Consider the following 21,990-nt stretch of genomic DNA (forward strand, 5'->3'; position numbering starts at 1 on the left):
TGGTGATTCTTAACTCTACCAATCCCCATCTCTCTGCTGACCCACAATGTTGCATCTCCAATTACCTTTCATTCATCTCAAACTGAATGTCCAGCAAACATTATAAACTCAATGTCAACAGAACTTATTATTCTTTCCCCTAAACCCTCCATCCTCCTATATTTTCTATTATTATAGAGGGCAATACCATTCTCCCAGTCCCTCAGACTAAGAACCATCCTAGCTTCTTTACTATCTCTCAGTCTTCACATCCAAGCTGTTGATTTAACCTTTCCACCATCTCTCCAATATACTTCCTTTTCTCATCTCTGAGTGATTGCAATAGCTAAGCATGGGTCTGCCTGCCTTGAATATCTCCAAACCCTTCATTCTCTATTCAGTCCCTAGAGTGATTTTCCTAAAATGCAGGTCAGATCATGTTCTTCCCCTACTTAATAAATTCCAGTGGCTCCTTCAAGATCAAACACAAAGTTTCCCCTTACAACTTGCCCTCCTACTTTTCCAATCTTTTTGGCACCTTACTCGCAACCCATCATAATTTCAATGGCTTTCCTCTGTTAATTCCAAATTAGTCTGTAAATTTCTCTGTATTTGTTTACATGTTGTCTTCCTCATTAGATTATAAGTTTCTTGAAAGACTGGTTTTTCCTTCTTTTTGTATCCCTAATATTTGCACAGTGCCTGATACAGCAGATATTTAATAAATATTTGTAGATTGATCATTGATTGATCCAGCCCCCTAATTACTTTATAATGCAGACTATTATCATTTGCCCAAATCCTTCTTCCTATCCACAAAGATGAGGAATATTGTCCTCTTTACCTATGCTTATTCCTTCCATTTCTTTTTTCCTCTCTTATTGCTTTGGGTAGCATTTCTAGCATTATATTGAACTGTAACACTGATAATAGAAATCTTTGCTTTACTGTGGGTCTTATTCAGAAGACTCTTTTTTGTAATCATTTTTACAAATAATGCTGTTTCTTGATCTTAGATATGTATAAATTACCACATTGAGAAAAAAATCCATTTATTCTTATGCTTTCTATTTTTTTAAAAGGAATGATATTTTATCTTGTCACAAGCTTTCTATTTATATGTTGATTTTTATTATTCTCTCTATTAATGTGGTCAATTGTGCTTCTAGTTTTCCTAATTTTTTTCTAATTTTCCTATTTCCTAATATAACTCCACATTATTGATATAAATTTAATTTAATTATGTTTGTAATGTTGAGATATGTTAAAGAAATCTTGCTAACATTTTATTTAGAGTTCTTGCACTGATTCAATAATGATATCAGTTTATACTTTTATTTCTTTTTTTAACCTTCTGAAGGTGTATAAGTCTATATTTGCATGATAGAAGGAATTTGGTAGGAATCCTTCTTTTCCCATTTTTTTCCTAACAGCTTTTGTAGGCTTTTGTAGTACTATAATTAATTACTCTTTAAATGTTTGCTAGAATTTGTTAGCAAACCATCTGGTTTTGTATTTTTTCCCCTTTGGGAATTCATTTGTGTATTATTCAATTGCTTGTTCTGGGGTTTATTTACATTTTCTATTTCTTATTTTGTTAATCTGGGCATTTATATTTTTGTAAATATTTATTTCATTTGGTTAGTCGTTTTTATTGGCATATAATTGAGTAAAACAATTTCTAATAATTTATTTCTTCTCCATTAGTTGGAAAGTCATTTCTTTCCATTTTGATACTGGTAATTTGGTTTTCTTTATTTTTTTAATAAATCAAATTAAATAATAATTCATCTATTTTATTTTTAAAAAATAACAAGTGGCCTTTAATTAGGGAGTCCTATCTTGGTCAGGGTTGTACACAATGAGTTCTTAAACCCTTTCTCATCCTAAAATTCTGAATTCATTATATTTGTTTCATACCTTTAAAAGTACCCCTTCTATTAGCCTCTTGGTATATTCTTTAGACCACAATTTAGTTATCCTTTCAATTCATAGCATCTTAACACCAAAAGGGACCTGACAGATTGTGCAATCCAATATCTTCATTTTTCAGGTGAGTTTTATAGCTCTTTGGACATAGTTCCAAATTGCTCTACAGAGTGGTTGGATCATTTCACAACTCCACCAACAATACATTAGTGTCCCAGTTTTCCCACATCCCCTCCAACCATATTTACAATAATATTAATAGCAGGAGAGTTTTTAATGTGATAGCAAAGAATTGGAAGCTGAAGGGATGCCCATAAATTGAGGGATAATTTGGGCTTAACAAATTGTGGTATATGAATGTGATAGAATATTATTGTGCTGTAAGAAATGATGAAAATTATTTTAAACATACCTTGAAAAACTTGTATAAACTGATGCAAAATGAAGTAAGCAGCAGTAGCATAATCTACATAGAAATAGAAATAATTCAATAGAAAAATTGAAATAGAAATTCAAAGTTAATAAACTTTTGAAAGAATTGATGATTGATTAACATAATCACTCACTCACACATATTCTAAAGGATTTCAAAGTATGAGACATGCTATCCACCTCTAGTTACAGAGCTGAAGGACTCAAAGTGCAAATAAAAGCATATTTTCTCCTCTTTCTTGTTTTTTCTTGCTTTTTTTCTTGCATTTCTCACTCTCTTAATATGATCAGTTTACTCCACTTGTGCTTGTACATCTTTCTAACTTGCTGTTTTATGTCACTTCCTCTAAGTAATCTTTTATTAATGATAGACTGATAATTTACCCCATCTTACATGTGTCTATTCATTATCATTTTGTGGTCTATTTACCTTAATTTTTGGATACTGGGTAGTTCATGTTTCTTAGACAAACAGTATCATCTGAAGAATGTGTTTAAAAAGATAATCCTGTGTTTTATGGAGAAACTTGGCATCGTTAAAAATATTTCAAAATTTACCACATGCAATCTAACCCAGTCTTTTCCTCCATATACTGGTTGTATCATTACATGGAACATTGCAGGATTTCCTAAATGAGACAGATAATCATTCAAAAGATTTTCCTCTTAGTTATCATCTCTGGAAATGTCATACTATGATAATATTATACCTTATAGAGCAAGACTATGAGTGGGTGAGTGACTATGAATGTGTATGTGTGTGTGTGTGTGTGTGTATGTGTATGTGTATGTGCATGCCCATAAACCTGTGCATGCAAAAGTGCATGCTAGGAGTGGACAATAATTCATCCCAGAATTGAATACAATTATCTCTCTTATGGAATAAAGGTAATCCTTAATCCACTGACATTATTCTTGAGTATCAATGTTTCTTAGTATGAAGAGCCTCATCCAATCAATAAACTTGAATAAATTATTTTCTTTCTCTTTGCCTCAGTTTTCCCCTCTAGAAAATAGAAAGTGTGAACTTAGAAGATCTTTGGGATTTCTTCCAGTTCTGACATTCTTGGGTCCTGTATTATGCTTATTATTATATCTAAATTGGAGTCTCAGTACTGAAACTTTCATTCTGTCCCTGTTCCTATGGTTTTTCAGTAATGTAGTTAAATTCAGATATCACTTATCAGAATCATGCTTTTAAATGCAGGAAATAAAAGGATTTAAAAGCAAACCATTTATATTAAACCTCAGATATCAGAATTTTTTAAATTCATGAATCACATATTGATTCTCCAAAGGATGTTCAATGGTTTTGATGAATAGATAGGAAAAATGGTACTATAAAACAGTTTGTGAAACTGTTGTGCCTATTCAAATGCTTCTCCCTCTCCAATTTTCAATAAAAATTAACTTAATGGGGTCTTAAATTCTCTACATATTTCAGTGACTTTCCAGATAAAATTGATTATTGTTTCTGAAAGCTTGTTTGTTCCTCTTAATTTTTTGGATTCACATGTAGATAATGTTCGTAAAGATTGTGAATAGATGAAAGAGTGGTCATATTAGATTGGTAGACATTGTCCTTTCTACAGCATCTTTTTTTTTTTCTTTTTTATGGCACTAATAAGGTCTGAGATTTCCATCACCACCACTATCCCCATTCCTTTGGTATTTTTCCTTCCTTTATATACTATATGAATTAATCCCTCAATGTCTTTATAATTGCAATGCTTTCAAAATCTTTTCTTTATATTTGATCCAATTTGGCTAGTTTTCACAAATTTGTTCTCTTTAGTGCCAATTCTACATCTAGCTGAGTTTCTCAGGGACTGTGAAATTAGGTTTCAAGTGTGGAAGTTCTATTATCTTTGATGGAGGAAAATTGGTTGAAATGGGTTGTTGGTAGTGGCTTTTGCAAATGTTTTCTTTTTTTCAGTTTATAGTTCTCTTTCTATTTTCATCTTAGAATACTCCTAGAGTGAGTTTGTTTGATTGAATATCTTGCCAAGCTTTTTTTTAGTTTTTGTTGCTGATGTTTTTATTTTCTATTTCTTCTTTTTGATTTGTGAGATGACTCTGTTCATGACTGACATTGTCCTTTGTAAGAGTTTATATACAAATGTAGAGGGCCAAAACTTTGGAAAAGTAATTTTTTTTCTTGAAACTTGAATATTTACAATAAGGTGTTAACTCAGTGGAACTGATGAGATGATGGTTCTCTAGTACACATATACTTAGCACTTAGCATGGTGATGTAATGGTTCTCTAGTTCACACATAATCAGTATGCTGTAATGATATAATTGTAATAGGGTATTAAGGGCTGAGAAGGACTGGAAATAAGACATTCCATTTTTGACCATCCTCCTGGTGGCTCTCCTGCCTTCATCACTTCTCCACCTAAGACTAAGGCCCATCCGAAGGACCTCCAGAAAGCTAGCTCAAACATTCCATACAAATACTTAAGTTTGATATGACATTACCTTTTGTAACTCTCTCTTCATCTAGCAAATAAATTATATATTTCTTCATTTGGTCCTTTTGGTCTCCTTACTTTGGTAGTTAAGTTACATTGGTTTAACTTCTAAGTGAAATTATAGTGAATATTGATGGCAATTCTACTAACTACTCCTCAATTTTCTGTTTTTTTTTTTAATAAATTGTTTAACTAAATCAAGATTGAATCTTTTTTTATTTGTCCATCATATGTTTTTTTTTTTAATGTTACAAATTCTGACCTTAGTACAAATGAATACATGATAATTGGATACAGAAAGCTAGGTGACTTAAAAATAATTCACATGTCAGTAATACATCTTTTCTGGTCTGTTAAAATGAACTCAATTTCATTCTTTTTAGTATTAGTTGATGCTCTACAGGTCAAGCTCCAAACAAATTCATTTTCTTTCTGGGAGTGGAGAAATAATGTTTTCCCAATTATATCTAAGAATTCATTTTCTAAAGAAAGTGTCCATAATATAGAGATGTGAAATTTCTATATAATCAATGTTTTTAGTTTCTCTCATCCTTTCTCCTGGGTCATACTTTCACATATATTTCTTCCCATTCTCACCTACCCCAGCTTTGCATTAAAATCACCAAATATCAAGAAACCTATGTTGATTTTATATGGAATTTTTTTCCTATTGTTGTACCAATTCTACCTTTTTGTATAAATCCAACTTGGCCTTGTATATAATCATTTTATTATGTTATAGAACCTTTTTATTTTGCCTTTGTATTCATAAAGATACTTTGCTATGCCTTTTTATCCTCTGCTTTATCTCTCCCTGGTTTAGCTACAGATTTCACATGTGTCTCATAGAAAGAATTTGTTTCTAACCCTTTTTTCATTCTATCCCTTTTTTCAAATGATTTATGTAAAATTAGAATTGATTTTTATTTGAATACTTGATTGAATTCTGTAATGACCGCGTATTTAAAATCAGCCAGAGTCAGGAATTCAGGTTAAGGGAAAAATCTTCAATCTTTATTGAAGTGAAGAGATGAATAAGGATTGTGATAGCAAATATGGGCAGCTGTGACAGGAAGCCAGCTAACAGAGAGAGATCTGAGCTGAGCAAACGGTGGCAATGGCAATGCAAAAAGTCTCTCCCTCCCCTTCCTTTTCCACTCCCCTGCCTCCACCCACAAAAATCATCATTTCCTATACAACACATCAGGACTTGCACAAAGAGTGGGTGGGGACCATTCTTTCTCCAAGCTTATATATTAATAGAGTATGGTCCAATTACTATTTAGCCTCATGTGCTTGGGACCTCAGTGCATCAACTCAAGCCTCAGCCCATTACAGAATTCACTTTTAAATCCTTCTGAACCTTCCCCCCTTTTCTTTCCCATGCTTTGGGAATATAATTATGACTTTTTGAGTTTCTTTTTATAAGATCGATCAGTTTACTTAAAGTCTGTATTTCTTGTTCTGTTCCTTTGGACATTTTATTTTTTGTAACTATTCATCCATTTTATTTCATTTTCATTTTCAGCCTTATTAGCCTATAATTGTATAAAGCATCAACCTTCTTCAAAATCATCTCCCATAACAACTCCCATAACATTCATCTCTATTGTCTATTCACTGGAGAATTCACATTCTTAGCTCAGAATTACTATAAATTACTTTGATTCCTCTGACTGACAACAAACTCTTCAATTTCCCATCTCCCCACATGCTTATTCTTCTAGTGCCAGTTTTCCTTTCATCATGTGTCCCTTGATTTCTTGATATTCTGTGTGTCACTCTCACTTTCCTCCCTATCCAATTTTGACTATTCCCTATTCCTCAAATGAACTTATAACATCATAGTTTTCATTACTAGGAAATTTCCTCTAGCTTGCCATTATCCTGAGGAAATTTCATAATCTCCCATCCTCTCATCTCCAAGTGGTCAAGTCCCTCTCATCTTTCAAGAAGGCTCAATTCACATGTCATTTATTCTATGAATCCTTTCTTGAGTATCCTTGTTCCTGCAGGTGAATATGACTTCTCCCTTTTCAGATTTCCCATAGCACTTTTGGGGGTCTTCTGCTTTGTGCCATTCCCATCTCCTATTCCATCATCTTCCAATCTGTATGTGTTTGTTTCCATTATTGAAGGATAAACTTCTTAAATGCCAAAGACTCTGGTCAGGTTTCAGCTCTATATGAAGTCTTTCTTGGTCTCCCCTTTATTAGTATTTTCCCTTGAAATCATTTTGTATTTGCTTCATTTATTTGGTATATTTGCTTCTCTGTGTACATGTTTCCCTGGAGTAGAACATGACCTTGTTGCAGACAGGGGCAGTTATATTTTTCCAGCATAGTTCCTGGCACATGTGTATTTCTTAATTTTAAAAAAAATTGCCAAATGAAATTAATAAAATAATAATCCCTTCATAAATTGAAGGAAGTACCGCAGACACTCAAGAATCAAGACATCATGTTGATCTTCAGATATCAGATAAAATCACTCTTTTTAAATCAGGGAATGATCCCTAACCTTGTAAGCAATTTTGAAGAGAATCTCTAAACAACAACAACAACAAAAAAAAAAAAAACCTGGAAAAATTAATCTCAGGTGCACTGGAAAGGGATAGAAGCTGAGTTTTTGACAGAAGAATCAAATGTTAGAACTTTCAGAGAATAGAGAAATCTTTCCTGTGACCCATGCTCCCTCCTCCCTTAAAATAGGTTTGACTATTGGTAATTTGATTATCCATTTAGTATCTGACAGTACACAAGAGTGTGGCTCTTTATGCTATCTTTCAAGAACTTAGTAAAGGCCATAATTCATCTAAGGATTCTCCTCATCTTTTATAAGAATGAGTTATTTTTTAATTGTTTCACACACACACACACACACACACACACATACACACACACACACACACACACACAAGACTTGAGCTTGCCAAGCAGAGGAAAAAGAGGTTGAATGCAGACTCTAAGCAGAAAAATAATGACAGCAAAACCCCTCTCTCACACCTTCTCCAAGACAGATGGTATCTGCCTATAATCAGGCTACAAACCTGAAATGAATTCATTAAGTTAGGTCTCATGTCAACATTGACCACTTAAGGATAAGTTATTGAGATCATGTTAAAGTCTGACAATAAATTATACATTTCAGTAAATGTCCTGGGAAAGAGCATGAACTAGGGACAGGGTTCCATACTCAAACTTTGGAGACTCTTTTTCTTACTTATATTTCAGATGACTAGATGTGGGAAGGAAACTAGAGTCTAAAGAAGGGATCTTAAAGGGAAAAAATTGAGATTCAGCCCAGTAAGGTTAAGCAACTCCTAAGTAAGATTATATAACAGCCAAGATAGTCCTTGGGTTAGTTTGTTGTAGTTGTTGTTTGCATTTGTTTATAAATTCTGCTTTTTGTGCTAAAGTGCTTCATGAAATCAGGTACTTCCTCAAGAGACCTTTACATGTATACCATGGGCTGACAATAGTGGAAGGGTCCATGTCTTCTGTTCCTAAGAGCATCTAGCACAGTGATGAGCAGAATCAGCCATAAATACTAACCAAATTAAATGGAATTGTTTCTAAAATTTCTAGATTTCAGATTGCCTCGAGCATCATTATCCCACATTAGGAAGTTTTGCTGATCTTTTTCCAGAACTCTGCTACTAATTATTCTTCCCTCATGCTTCATGTACACATGCAGACAGAAATGGGGGCTCCTTCTCCACATCACAATCCACCTACATTTCACTGGTACAACTGTACTTCACTGCAACTGACTATTATAGGACTTTTTCTTCATCTTCATTTCTAACCTCATGTTTCACACAGTTGGAAATGCCCACTTCAAAAAGGCAAAGACAAACTGTTCAGCAGTTTGTAAGCACTTACTGCATGTGGAACTTTGTTCTGAGCACAAGGGACAACATGTGTGTAGAATAAATAAGGGCTCTGCCCTTTCGTTCTGGAGATTTTGATTTAATAGAAGAAAAATAAATGAGAACAAGATGCCTTTTCTGAGCCTGTGGCCCTTATAAGTGCTTTGATTCCTTATGTTACCTTGCATGGAGTCTAAGATAAAGGATGTTCCCCATAACACATCAGATCTTGCCCTACTTAGTAAAGGTTGATATTATGAGCATACGTGGACTTTCATTTTTCACATACTTTCTGCATATTTCCTAGGACAGCCCATTGGTCTTACAGTCTGACAGGAATGTTACCCTGAATGCCCGGAATGCCCAGGGACAACTCACTGGCCAGCTGACTGTAGGTGAGTATCATTGTATCCATGAAGACCGCTCTGGCTTTTGTTCTCACTTTTCTAGACTGTTTGCTTAAATCAGAAAAAAAAATTAGCAAATGGGATAGGTGTGCTATGTTCCAGATTTGTGACCCAAGTAAAGTAGACTGGTATAGATGAGACCAGATTGGGAATTACTTCACCATTAATTTTTTTTTCCTTTTGGGGCAGCTAGTTGGTGTAATGGATAGAGCACCAGTCCTGAAGTCAGGAGGACCTGAATTCAAATCTTAACTCAGATACTTAACACTTCCTGACTCATGACCTTGGGCAATTCATTTAACCCCAACTGCCTCAGCAAAAGATATACTTTTTTCAGAACATGTATAATATATATATGTGTGTGTGTGTATATAGATAGATAGATAGATAGATAGATATAGATAGATATAATTCCTCCTTTCTGTGACAATAATGATAATAGGCATTTATGTAACATTTTAAGGTTTGCAATATAATTTTAAAATATTATTATTTTGACTTTGCTATTCTCAGCAGTACAATTATCCATTACTACTCTGAAGGATAAAATTAAGGATAATTTTTTTTTAAAAAACACTCTAATAGAATATAATCCTATCCATACCCAGAGAAGGAATTGATTGTGTTTGTATACAGATTGAAGCACTCTTGCTTTCTCTATCTCTCTTTTTTTTAAACTTGGTTTTTGTTGAGGGTTTTTATTTTCACTAGAATGGGAGAGCTATAATTTTCTTTCACAACTTGACTTTATTATAGAGTTTATGATTTCACATAACTTCACATGTGGTTTCTTAATTGTGAGTGAGGATACAGGAAAGAACCTAGAACTCAAAAATTTTAAAAAACAATTGTAAAAACAATTTAAAAAAACAATTATAAGCAATTGTAAAAAAAAAAAGTCTGTTTTGTGAATGTATCTGGTGAAAATGTTAAATAAATCAAATACAAAAAAAATCATGAAGGAAAATAAATACTATATACATATACATATAGATGTGTATATATGTATATATTATTATTATTTTATTTGATCACCACTAAACCCTGAGAGGTAAGTGATATTATTCCCATTTCATAGGTGAGGAAACAGGTGGGCAGAGACTAAGCAACTTGCCCATGCTTCTGGTTGAGATAGAATTCAAACTTAAGTCTTCCTTATCCTCAGTCTAGCACTCGAACCACTTTGCCACCTATAAGTTGCCATTTTTATTAGAATGGCACAGTGAGAGAAAATAGCTGAAGACACAATATTGCCTAACATCTCCAGGATATTTACCAGTCTATCCCTCAAAACTGTGCATTCACCAGCCTGATATGGGGAGGAGTCAGCAGAGTCAGGGGATAGATTGCATTTCTGACATACCCTGGTCAGCTTTCATGCTTCTGTGAAGGGAGGGCAGCTCAGCATTTCCTTAAACAGAGAAAATCTTGAATTCCTATCCAGAACAGCTTTGAAAAACTCAATTAAAATTTTTTTTATATATAATTGTTGTTTAAATTATTAATTTAAAATGTTTTTTTATTAGATTTGTGATACATTATGCAAATATATTTTATCAGTTTTTGTTAACTTAGAACGAATTCCTTTCCAAGAGCAAGTCATTTTTTGGTTGTAAGTCATAGCGTAGAGCTTCAAATCCCATTCTCAAACTGTCTTCTTAGTCATGTCTTCATTTCCCAATCAGGTTTTCTCTGTATTCTTTGCCTTCAATAAGTGGAAGTGAAAAACATCACCTGTGGCCTCTCCAAAGTGGGAAGTGGTCATCTGTTTTGATACTTTTTTACAGTTTTCCTCTCCATTGATGTTAATGAGTATATATATAAGTTGCTGCTTCAATACCTCTGAGCAGGAAGTCATTAGTTTCCATTATTTTTTTCTTCTTCTGACCCTGACTCAGTAATCTCTCATCTACCTACTACAATTTGTGATTCTGTTCCATCATTTCTTGGAGGGCAAGCAACTGCTTTCTCCTCAGAGCCTATAGCTCTTTACTATTTGAAAAAAAAAAACCTTATTCTTATTAACAGGACAATACTCCACTAATTTTTTCTTCCCTTTCTTCCCTATGTGACATATCCCACTCTCCATCCTCTTTATAAAAGACAGATTCTTTCTACCATTTCCAATACTTCGAGGGCAAAGGAAAGCATTTCTTCCCATAAAAGCCCTATTTCTTTTGTTTGAGGAAAGGAAAGACATTATATTCCTTGATAATCTGGATTGTGAGAATTCATTCTCCCACAGCTTTCACCTTTACTTCCAGAAGGGAGTCCAAGCAACAATTGGAGAATTTATAGGATTCACTTAGCAATTAGGAAAATGCAGACTTTGCATACTAAACATAAATGAACTATGCACACATCACTGAAGATCTGAATGAATGACACATCTTCAAATTATACCTGTATACATACACACACTACTGAAGACAGATGGATGAATTACTTCCATATTGCAAACACACAAATACACACTATATTTTAGTCTGGACAATAGAAATCATTCATCCACTTAGCTTCGAGAAAGCATCAAGGTCTAAGTTTTCAAAAAGCAAGAAACTCAATTATACAAAAAAAAAAAATCCAAAGATCATATAAGAGCGAAAGAAAAAGATAAAATGGCAGCCAGATACAAGAGGAGAAAAAATCAACTATACTTCCATTTGGCCTCCGTCGTTACAATCTTTGAAGTATATACAGAGGAAAGGAAAAGGTAATGAAAAAAAGAAAGCAGGCTATGCCAAATATATGCAGAGCATATATGTATTGTAAGTGGTGCAATGGGGAGAGCATTAAATGCTCAGTGCTTAAGTAATCTTAAGAAAAGATTGATACAAAAAGGAGATAAAAAACTTAGAAATGCTTACTTCAAAAAAAAAATACAACTAAGAGAGTATTAAAAACTAAGTTCATTTTAAAAACAGATCATTCCATTCTTTGTACTTACATATCCAGTTCCTAGCATTTTATAGGCACTTAATAAACATTTGTCAATTGGCTGATTGACCTATATACTTCAGAATTTTTGCTAAGATATTATTTAAAATTTTTTTCTTTGGCATTCTTTAATATTTGTCTATAGTTCTCTTTATATACTTCCAATTTTTAGGTATAAATACTATATTTCTCTCATTAAAAGGGTTTAATAAAGTTTTTCCTCAAATTATTTTTGAAAATAATTTGTGAGTTATAGATATTAATAGTTCTTTAAAAGTTTGATGGAATTCTCTGGTAAATCCATCAAACCCAAAATATTAGTTTTTCCTCTCATAGCTAATTTTTAACTGTTTCAGTTTCTTTTCCTGAAATTGGATAATTTAAGATCTCTATTAATTTGAATCTATTTATCCATTTATTTGTTTAAGTCGTCATGTCTTCATCAAACATTTATTAAGATCTTATTACATGCCAGGCATTATTCTAATAACTGAGAATACAATAAAAAGCAAAAATCAGTTCTTAAGAAGCTCTATTTTGATTGTATTTTATTCTTTATAAGAGTGTCTAATATTTCATTTTATTTTTCTTTGCTGCTGTGATTTCATCTTAATTTTTGTGTAGTTTAATTTTCCTCCTTATCCTTTGATAATCTATTTCATTCATTCTTCCTATTCAATTTTGTTAGATATACAAAGAATTTATTTTTCATTTTATCATTTCATTGGCCTTTTTGTTTTCTAACCTATTTCTCTGTTAGTTTTTAAGACTTCCTCTTTTATTCATATTTCAAGTCTATTCATTTATGTGTTTCCTATTTATTCAATCATATATTCACTTTGTCAATAATATCTTTTTCTATTGTATTATTATGCTCTCTCAGTGATCTGGGGGATGCTTTAGTTGCATCTCAGAATTTTATCTGTTATCTCATCATTATTGTATTTCACCTTGTTATTGACTGCTTCTATGATTTCTTCTTTGATCCATAAATAATAAAGATATTGTGACTATTTCTTTTATGGTTATTTCTTTTATTTGTCCTTCCTATGATACTTACTACTTGTATTGTGCCTAAAAGGTGTGTTTTGAATTTATTTTTTCAAATAAGAAAATTTCTCAACATACTAGTATGTTGTCAATTCTGTAAAGGCACCCTAGGATACTGAGGGAAAAGGTAGATTCTTTACTGTTCCCATTTAGAAGATATCTTAAATAATTTCATTTTAAATTCTATTATGGATGGTATAATTTTGGTTTTTTTATTATGTTCTGTTATTTTGTCCTACTCATATAGTACTAGTAATCTATAGTGGGGGAGGGGAAGACTATACTGTCTTTTTCTTGATATGATTAGTATCATGTTAAAATAGTTCCCCTCGTTATAAATAGAAATGGAAAGCTACATCTAACTCCTCTTTGCCTTCTGTTATCCCATTTTTTTATATAAGGATAACCAAAAGACAGAATTCATCAAATCTCATATTCTTGAGTCTAATGAAAGTTTGGCAAATCTTCCTTCTTATGCCAGTTTCTAATTAGTTGCTAACCCAGAATGAAAATATATTATTGAATATCTAAATCTTAATTCTGAATATCTAAAGACTTCTGGGAAATTAATCATATTGAAGAGCCCATTAAAGCTCAATAAATCCATAGAATACATATATATATATAATATATACTTCTCTGTGTGATAATAGATGATTATTTTTCCCCTACCTTAATTTGTAACAACACACAGAATGAGGCCTTTTACTGACTTGCATTCTATATAAAAATAAAGTGAGTTTCCTTACCATGACAGTTCTGGTGTCAGAAGTGGGATTTCTAAACATGGAGAGATGAGGAGAAACTGCTGGCCACTTCCTTCCCCCATTCCCTCTCTTGGGGTCTTATTTGAGGTAAGAGAGATTCCTTTTAAATCTCCAATAGGGGGCTGGAGAAGGTGGCTGACTGTGGACTCCACACCTCTTCAAGGATTGGACTTCCCCTGTTTGTGGGTTCCAGGTCAGTAAAAACCTGTTTTCCTGTGATTCTGATTTTATTGTTGTGTTGTTCTGTGCAGGCAAGACTTTGGAATTCCCTAAGGGGATTTAGAAACTTCAGCAACAATTATAAAAAAAAATGGGTTGTTTCATTCATCAATAAATTAATAAATGTCTTACTGACTACTTTGTTCTAGGCATTAGAGATACAAGAACAAAAAATAAAATAATCTGTTATAATCCAGTAGAGCAGCCAGTAAATGCATGTGAATTTGTGTGTCTGTGCATATGCACATACATTAACGTGTGTATGGACCTATGTATTCATGGGTATGTGTATATATGATACATAGATATAAAGTGAATAATAACCATAAACAAAAGATTTCAAGAGAAGCTATTTTGTGAAATTGCATTGAGAGTAAGGGGAATCAGGAAAAACCTTATATACAACATGAACCTTGAAATAGAGAAGATGGAGTCATGAAGTTGGGAGACTAAAAAAATGCAAGTGTCTTCAAGAGAAGTAAGGAAGTTGAAAAGAGGAAAGACTTTGGAAGGAAAGATACTGAGTAGAATTTGGAATGTGCTAAGTTAAAGATAACTCCTAGGATGTCCAGTTTTAGACATCTAGTTTTAAAGTCCAATATGCAATTTGTGATATGATATTGAAGCTCAGAAGAAAGCTTAAAGCTAGATGTATATGACATACATCTTTATAAAAATAATAGTTAAACTCGGGGAAATTGATGAAATGAGAAGGGATGGGATGCGATGGAATGAGATAAGATGGGATGAAATTAAATGAGATGAGAGACAAAGAGTGACAGAAAAGGAAGTAGGGAGAAAGCCAGAGATAGAGTCACAGAAACAGAGAGACACACATAGAGAATGCAACAGAGACAAAAAGAAAAATGGGAATACTAAGACAAAAGTTTGAAGAAACATATATAGTTAGGAGTCATGATATGATCATTACCCAAAAAAGGAGATGAAAAGGGGTCCATTAGACAGATAAAAGGAGAAGTAGGAAAGAGCTGAATCATGAAAGCCCAGAAAAAAAGAAATTATATAGCAAAGGAAGGTGATAAAAAATGTCAAATAATGAAGATATGTAGAGAAGAATGAAAACGAAGGACCATCCAATTTAGATATGAAAATATTTGGCTATATCCCGTGTGTGTGTGTGTGTGTGTGTGTGTGTGTGTGTGTGTGTGTAGGATAAGTCTGTTTAAATAAGCACCAACAAGGGAACTGTATAATTTATCTATAAAATTTATTATTCTCCCGAGATTTAACCCATAAGACAATCTCTTGGAGAAGGCATTTCCTTGGGATACAGCAAATAATACCTTATTCTTTCAGATCACCTTCATGAAGTCTGTATATGTCTTGCATGTACCTAATTATCCAAATAGTATCTCCTCCAGTAAAATAAGATTTCCTTTGGGAAAAGAATTTGCTTTTGTTTGTATGTTTTTTATATTTCTTTGATTTCCTAGTGCTAAGGCATATACTAGGCATTTAATAAATATGTGTTGATATTGAACTTCAGGAGAAGGGAGGGAAGAAAGGATGAAGGGCAGAGAAATTACTGGTTCAATTCTGATTTGTTTTTGTTGAATGTTAATATGTAAAATTTGAGAAAATATTTCTTCTTCTATTTTTGCAATATTTGACTGTTGAAGCAAAGTTAAGAAAATAATTTCTCTATACCTATTTAGATATGATGAATTAAATTGGAGCCTTCCTAAGTAGGAACCTCTTTTATGTTGACTTAATCGAGAGGAGATAGAGCTTTTCTTCTCTGTGTCCTTTTTCAGTAAAGTTATTCTAATATTGTCAAACATAAAAGTTGTTGTTTTTTTAAGATCACATTGAGCTGGGAGCAATTAGGTGGTGCAGTGGATAGAGAACCAGTCCTGAAGTCAGAAGGACCTAAGTTTAAATCTGGCCTCAAACACTTAACATTTCCTAGCTGTGTGACCCTGGGCAAGTCACTTAGCTCCAATTGCCTCAGGGGGAAAAAAGGTCACATTGAACTGTTCTTAAAATCTTTTCATTCTGAATTTAATTACTCAGTGACACAAATGTAACATAGTAAAATAAAGAGAAAAGAATGACTTTCCAAAAGAATATCTCCATTTAAAATAAACAAAGTGGAAGAAAGACATTGTATTTATTGTAATCCAAAGATTTAGATATGAAATTCATCCTCCAAGAGGAAGCATAACAGGTGAAAAGCAGCTGCATTGAAAGTCAGGAGACCTCAGTACAAATTATAATTCTGTAACCAAATAACAATGATTTTGGACAAATCACTTCATCTTCAATTGGAACTCAGTTTCCTTATAAATAGATAGGTCTAGATTGTATCTTCCATCCCTATTAATTATAATATACTATGAATCTATCATTTTAAGCTTGAAATGTTTTTTGCATTCTTTCAAAGGTAGAATTGTTTGCGTATTCTCACTGCCTTCCTGGATTTGGAGTTTTGTTCCTTTATTTACCTCTTGTTTCCCTTCTTTATCTGTATTGATATTGTGGATTTCTTACTTTTGCATTATCTGATAGCATGATTGAAACATCGTTTCAGAGCTATTAATTTTATTAATGAGAAAATTCTGGAAATAAAATTGGTGGAGAGAAAAAAGTGAAGTTGTTATCTGAATATTAAGTAAGGAAAAGAAATGCCTATATGTTAGATATAAATTATTGATCTATAAAAATAACAATATACACATCTTTAGATGTTAGCTCCGAATAATTTAAAAGCTATATAACCATTGGTCCTTCGAAGGATTACTTAGAAACAGTGGCACGGAATGGAAATTAGCATGTGGTTTCTCTTCCCATTGTATTATCCTCCCCTCCTTTTCTCCTAGGAGCAGACACTGTGGAAGCTCAGTGTAAAAAGTTTGAAGTGCGTGCAAGTGAAGGTGGCAGGGTCCTATTTTCTGCCAATGAAGAGGAGATCACTATTGGGGCTGACCGACTGAAAGTAACAGGTACTGAGAGAATTAGCCTTGGAGGTTGACTACAAAGGAGAATCAATGCTTTATTTCTGTTCATTTTTTTAAATCTTTCCTTTTGATTTCCCAATAACTCCCTCCACATACCCCCCATAACCAACATAACTCTTCCTTGTCACAAAGAAGTAATCTTTAAGAAAACAAGAGAACAAAATGCCTTTACTGACCAGATAGCACCCAATCTCTACTTATTGTCCACTGTCCAAATAATAAAAGAAGTGAGGTGTGTTTCAGCAAAAAAGTATTCTGAAGCTTAGGCTCATCACAGTATTAGAATTCTGCTTTCTTTTTTACTGTTTTCTTTAAATTATTCTGGTCATTGTGAAAGGAAAATAAAACAAAAAAATCTTCAATGTCTTCTGATTTTACTCTGCATCAGTTCATACAAATCTTTACAACTTCTCTGATTTCTTCATATTGATCATTTCCTCAGATCTAATACTATCCATTATACTTATATACTTCAATTTATTCATGCTTACCCTAATACATAGGTATTTGTTTTGTTTCTCCTTTTTTTCTTTCTCCTAATGCAAAAATAAACAGGGGGAATCTATAAGTAAGTTGTTCATATGGGACTTGTTCCTCTGTGTTTTACTTAAATAATATGCCTAGTAATGGTATGGGTGAACCAAACAGTGGAGTTTAATGATCCCTATAGTGTAAGTACAAATCGTTTTCCCAATGGTTGAACTAATTGACAGCTCTACCAACAATGCATTAATATGTTTTGTGTAGCTCTCAAAGTTTAATAATTTTTTTATCTTTGCTGATAGTTTTAAAATGAAAGTTCAGTATTAGATTAATATGTATTTCCTCTGAGTATTTGTGACTTTAAGCATCCTGTTATGTAATTGTGGATAATCTATAATTCATCTTTTGAAAATTCCCTGTTCATATTATTTGATCAATGTGATATTGCTAGTAGGTGTTGGAGTTAGGATTGCAATGCAAATCTCTCTGACTCAGAAATTAGTTCTCTATCCACTATGCTATGCTACCCCTCTATATTAGAAACCATACATTTTAATACTGAAATATTCTACCAGATATAGCAGAAGTTACTTACACTGCCTAGGAAATGACAACTGCATCCTCTACAAGGTCGTATTCTGTTGTCTCTATTCCACAGGGGATATTTTTATCCCTATATATCTCCTTAGATAAAGGAGAGAGTTTGTTGTGAAGATTAACTATGAATGACTCATATGTTCTCTGTATATCACTAATTATATTGGTCTGGAATCTGATTAACTCTCTTCTCTTCAGCCTTAGGAACTTTGCTCCTATGCCTCATCCTCTAAATTGGTAGGAGTAACAGCTTTAATATCATGAATTTACCAGTAGACTATCAATACTCCATATGTGAAGAATCATTCAATAATTTGTGATTACTTAACATGGTGGATTTATATGAGGACTTCTGAATTAATTTTTGGAGTATATCATTCCCAATTGAGATTTTCACAATTCTACATCCAGAGGGGAAAAGTTAACTGATAATTTCCCTGATCAGTAGAAGGTGATATAGTGTATGTCTTAAGTAAATACAAATTGCATTAGTGCAGGAAGTGATTCAGAGATAATCAATGACTGATGGAAAATTAAAGTGAGATATCCATTTCTTTTCACAGGGTACCTTTCTTGTTTCTTAAAAGAAATAGGAGGGAAATGTAGTTCTCACCACTACAGCTAAGATTCTCTTATTTAAATAACATCATATTTTCTGACAATAGTATGTACATAACCACAATGTGCCTCCTGACCTTGCTTTTGAATGTTTATTTGAATAAAAAAGATTTTATCTGAATCTAAATGAATGACCTTTCCCATTATAATCTACTGCCTACTTTGTAGAGGAAGAGAAAATGTAGAGTCGATCATTCTGGGAACCTGCAAAGGAGCAGAAATGTGTTAATGTTCCGTTCTGTAAAATGTGCATGAAGAGAATCACTTGTATTACTTACCTATCTCTCTGGATAATATTGGGGAAAGCAATTTGAAAATTGTAAATGTCACAGAAATGTGAATTGCTGCTATTGTTTACAATTTACTATTATTATTTTCAACATCTCAAGTTTCTTGTATTTTTAACATTACACAAAAATGATCTTGGAACAAATGAATGCCCAGTTATTAATCCTTTGTATTAGATGTTTATAGGTTATTATGCAGGTAGAGAAGAAATAACTGATTTCTATAAATCAATAGTAGCACCGGGTCATAATCTTTTCTTCTTGGGATCATATAAAACACTGATAGGATGCCTTTAGGAATAGAAAGCATGAGGAGTTATGCATACCTCCCCCTAATCCCATCAAGTTTCTTCCTTTTGGCTTCTATATTTTGAAAGTAACATATTTGGAGGATATCATAATTTGCTCTGGCCAGTTCTATTAAAACCATTTTTTCCCTTATTTTCTAATGGAACAATTTTTCAATGAAACAACCCATGTCTGGGTAATTTGGATAATAATTTCTCCTACAATAATAGTCTTTTTCTAGCATGGTTTATTTGTGGAATTCTCAGTTATTTTAAGTTTTAAATTTGTAGTATGATAATTGGTGTCCCACAAATCTACAAGACACTAAACTATCGGTTGTCCTTCATTCTCAAAGAGAACCAAATAGGTCAATGTACAGCGTGTCCAACTGTGGCTGATCCGACCAGTATGAGCTTGGAGGCTCTACCACAGATTGGGTACAAATAGTCAATGCAAACATTTGGAAAGAGAGAAGTCTCTAAATTTGCACATCTCAAACTTCTTTTGAGCTACTTCAATTCTGCCTTGCTCGTAGAGCATAGTGCCTTTTTTGACGCTGGGTAGTCTTGTGCCAGTGTCTCCTGTGTCTCATAATGGATTCCTCGATTTAGAGAGACCTTCAGAGTGTCCTTGTATCACTTCTTCTGCCCTCCATGTGAACACTTGTCTTGTGTGAGTTCTCCATGAAATAATCTTTTAGCTGAATAGCATTCAAACATGTCCAGCCCATTAGAGTTACGGTTGCTGCAGTGGAGTTTGAATGCTTGGCAGTAAGTTCAGCGAGAGATCACCTTCCCAGGTGATCTTCAGAATCTTCCTAAGATAATTCAAATGGAAATGATTATGTCTCCTGGAATGTCACTGATATACTGTTCAGGTTTCACAGATATACAGCAATGAGTCAGCACAATAGCTATATAGACCTTGATCTTGATAGGAAGTCTAATACCTCTTCTCTCATACACTTTCCTTTAGAGCTTCCCAAACATTGAGCTAGCTCTGACAAAATGTGAAACAACTTTATCATCTATGTGTACTAAGCTACTTCCATTCTAGCCACCAGTATATGCCTAGATAGGTCGATTAGTCTATCAGTAAATAAATATTTATTAAGCACCTGCTATATGCCAGGCACTGTTTTAAGAACTGAGCATATACATGCAGACAAAGAGAGAGAGGGAGAATAAGGGGGTGGGTGGGAAGAGGAGGGGAGGAGAGAAAAGTGGGGAAGGAAAGAGAGAGAGAGAGAGAGAGAGAGAGAGAGAGAAGGAAGGAAAGAGAGAAGGAAGAAGAGAGAGAGAGAGAGAGAGAGAGAGAGAGAGAGAAGGAGAGAGAGAGAGAGCGCCTCTGACTTCAGGGAGCTCCCAGCTTGATATGGTAGACAAAACACAAAAAGGAAGCTGGGGGTGGGGGGGAGAAAAGTTGGAGATGGTAGATGGTATCCAGGTGAGAGATTATGGTGAAGAAGTCAATCAAAAATTCCAAAATAGTATACCCAAATGAAAAATTAAAAAATATTTATCTGAGCTCCCTTCTTAAATGAAAGAGTTCATGGCCCTATCTTCCATCAGAGAGGCAGAAGGTAGAAATAAGGTAAAGTATCAAGACTGGTGAGATCTTACAAAACGAGATTATTCCATAATGAGCTTCCTGGGGCATGGAGGAAAAGTCAGTCAAAGAAATCCCAGGTGAGAAATAAGGAAGTGATTGGTAGGCAATAATTGTTTATAGCCAGCAGAGATGTGTTGTTGCCCATTTTCTACCATTGCTTTGCATAATCCTCACTGTCCAATACATCCAGTTTCCTTAAAGATAAGTCATTTTCAATTTCCAATAGATGTGAGCTGGTCTTGCCATCCTAAATGCTTTTCTTTCTATAAACACATCCACATAACCTAGCCATTTGTTCAGCTATCATTTGTCAACATATTGTTCATGTGAATATCTATCATGAAAGGCCTTTTGATTCTGTTCTTGGATTTTAGCAGTTGAATAGGTTCCATTCCAGTGTAAATGCCTTTTGACCACATTTGAGAAATCCGTAAGACTGTAACCATTGTCATTCTTTACCATCGCTCTGTGAAATGATCCCTGTTTGTTTCAAAAGAATTTCTGCAAGTTTAAATGTGTTTATCTTGTACTCTGAGAATTTCCTTCAATCTTGTTCCTCATTTGGGATAAAGAAGTATTCATCTTTTCATAAATTCCTTAGAGTAATGAGCTCTCTGTTTTGTTAATATTGTATGGATTTTAGTTAGGATACTTTCTAAATTTGTTACGGTCCATTTGGAGCTTCCAAAAGTGCATGCTAAGAATTATATTCAGTAGTTGTTCATTTCTTTAAATGTGTTTTTCCATTAAACTTTTATATCAGTATTCCAATAAGCCTCTTAACATTCACAGCCACAAATATTCAAAGCCACAGCTTTCTCCTTGAGAGTTTTATGATCAGTGTCCTGTCTAGAGGAGAGAAAGGTATTGTAAGTACTACTATCTCAATTGCAGTAACTTAAGTTCTTTAATTGACTTCTAGAGAATAAGTATCCATAACATTATGTGAAACTGGTCAATACTAAGAGCATGCCCTCACATAATGATTTGATCATTCAAATTGCTTTTATTTACTTCAGTTGCTACAAGTACTCTCCATTATTTTATTTCATTTACTTCTCC

At 33.5% G+C, this 21,990-nt stretch overlaps 1 protein-coding gene across 4 annotated transcripts in view; it reads left to right on the forward strand.

Moving 5' to 3' along the window:
* The window catches only part of SGCZ (sarcoglycan zeta), a 530,018-nt gene that overhangs the window by 484,726 nt on the left and 23,302 nt on the right, over positions 1–21,990 (forward strand). For 2 of the 4 annotated variants that reach the window (XM_051965384.1, XM_051965386.1), the window contains 3 exons: positions 8,994–9,081; positions 13,966–14,040; positions 16,907–17,029. In XM_051965384.1, coding sequence (XP_051821344.1) covers positions 8,994–9,081; positions 13,966–14,040; positions 16,907–17,029 — 286 coding nt within the window. The remainder of the gene's footprint in view (positions 1–8,993; positions 9,082–13,965; positions 14,041–16,906; positions 17,030–21,990) is intronic. The other 2 variants (XM_051965387.1, XM_051965385.1) reach the window with 1 other exon arrangement.

This window comes from Antechinus flavipes, chromosome 6, assembly GCF_016432865.1.
Source record: "Antechinus flavipes isolate AdamAnt ecotype Samford, QLD, Australia chromosome 6, AdamAnt_v2, whole genome shotgun sequence".
Classification (NCBI taxonomy): Eukaryota; Metazoa; Chordata; class Mammalia; order Dasyuromorphia; family Dasyuridae; genus Antechinus; species Antechinus flavipes.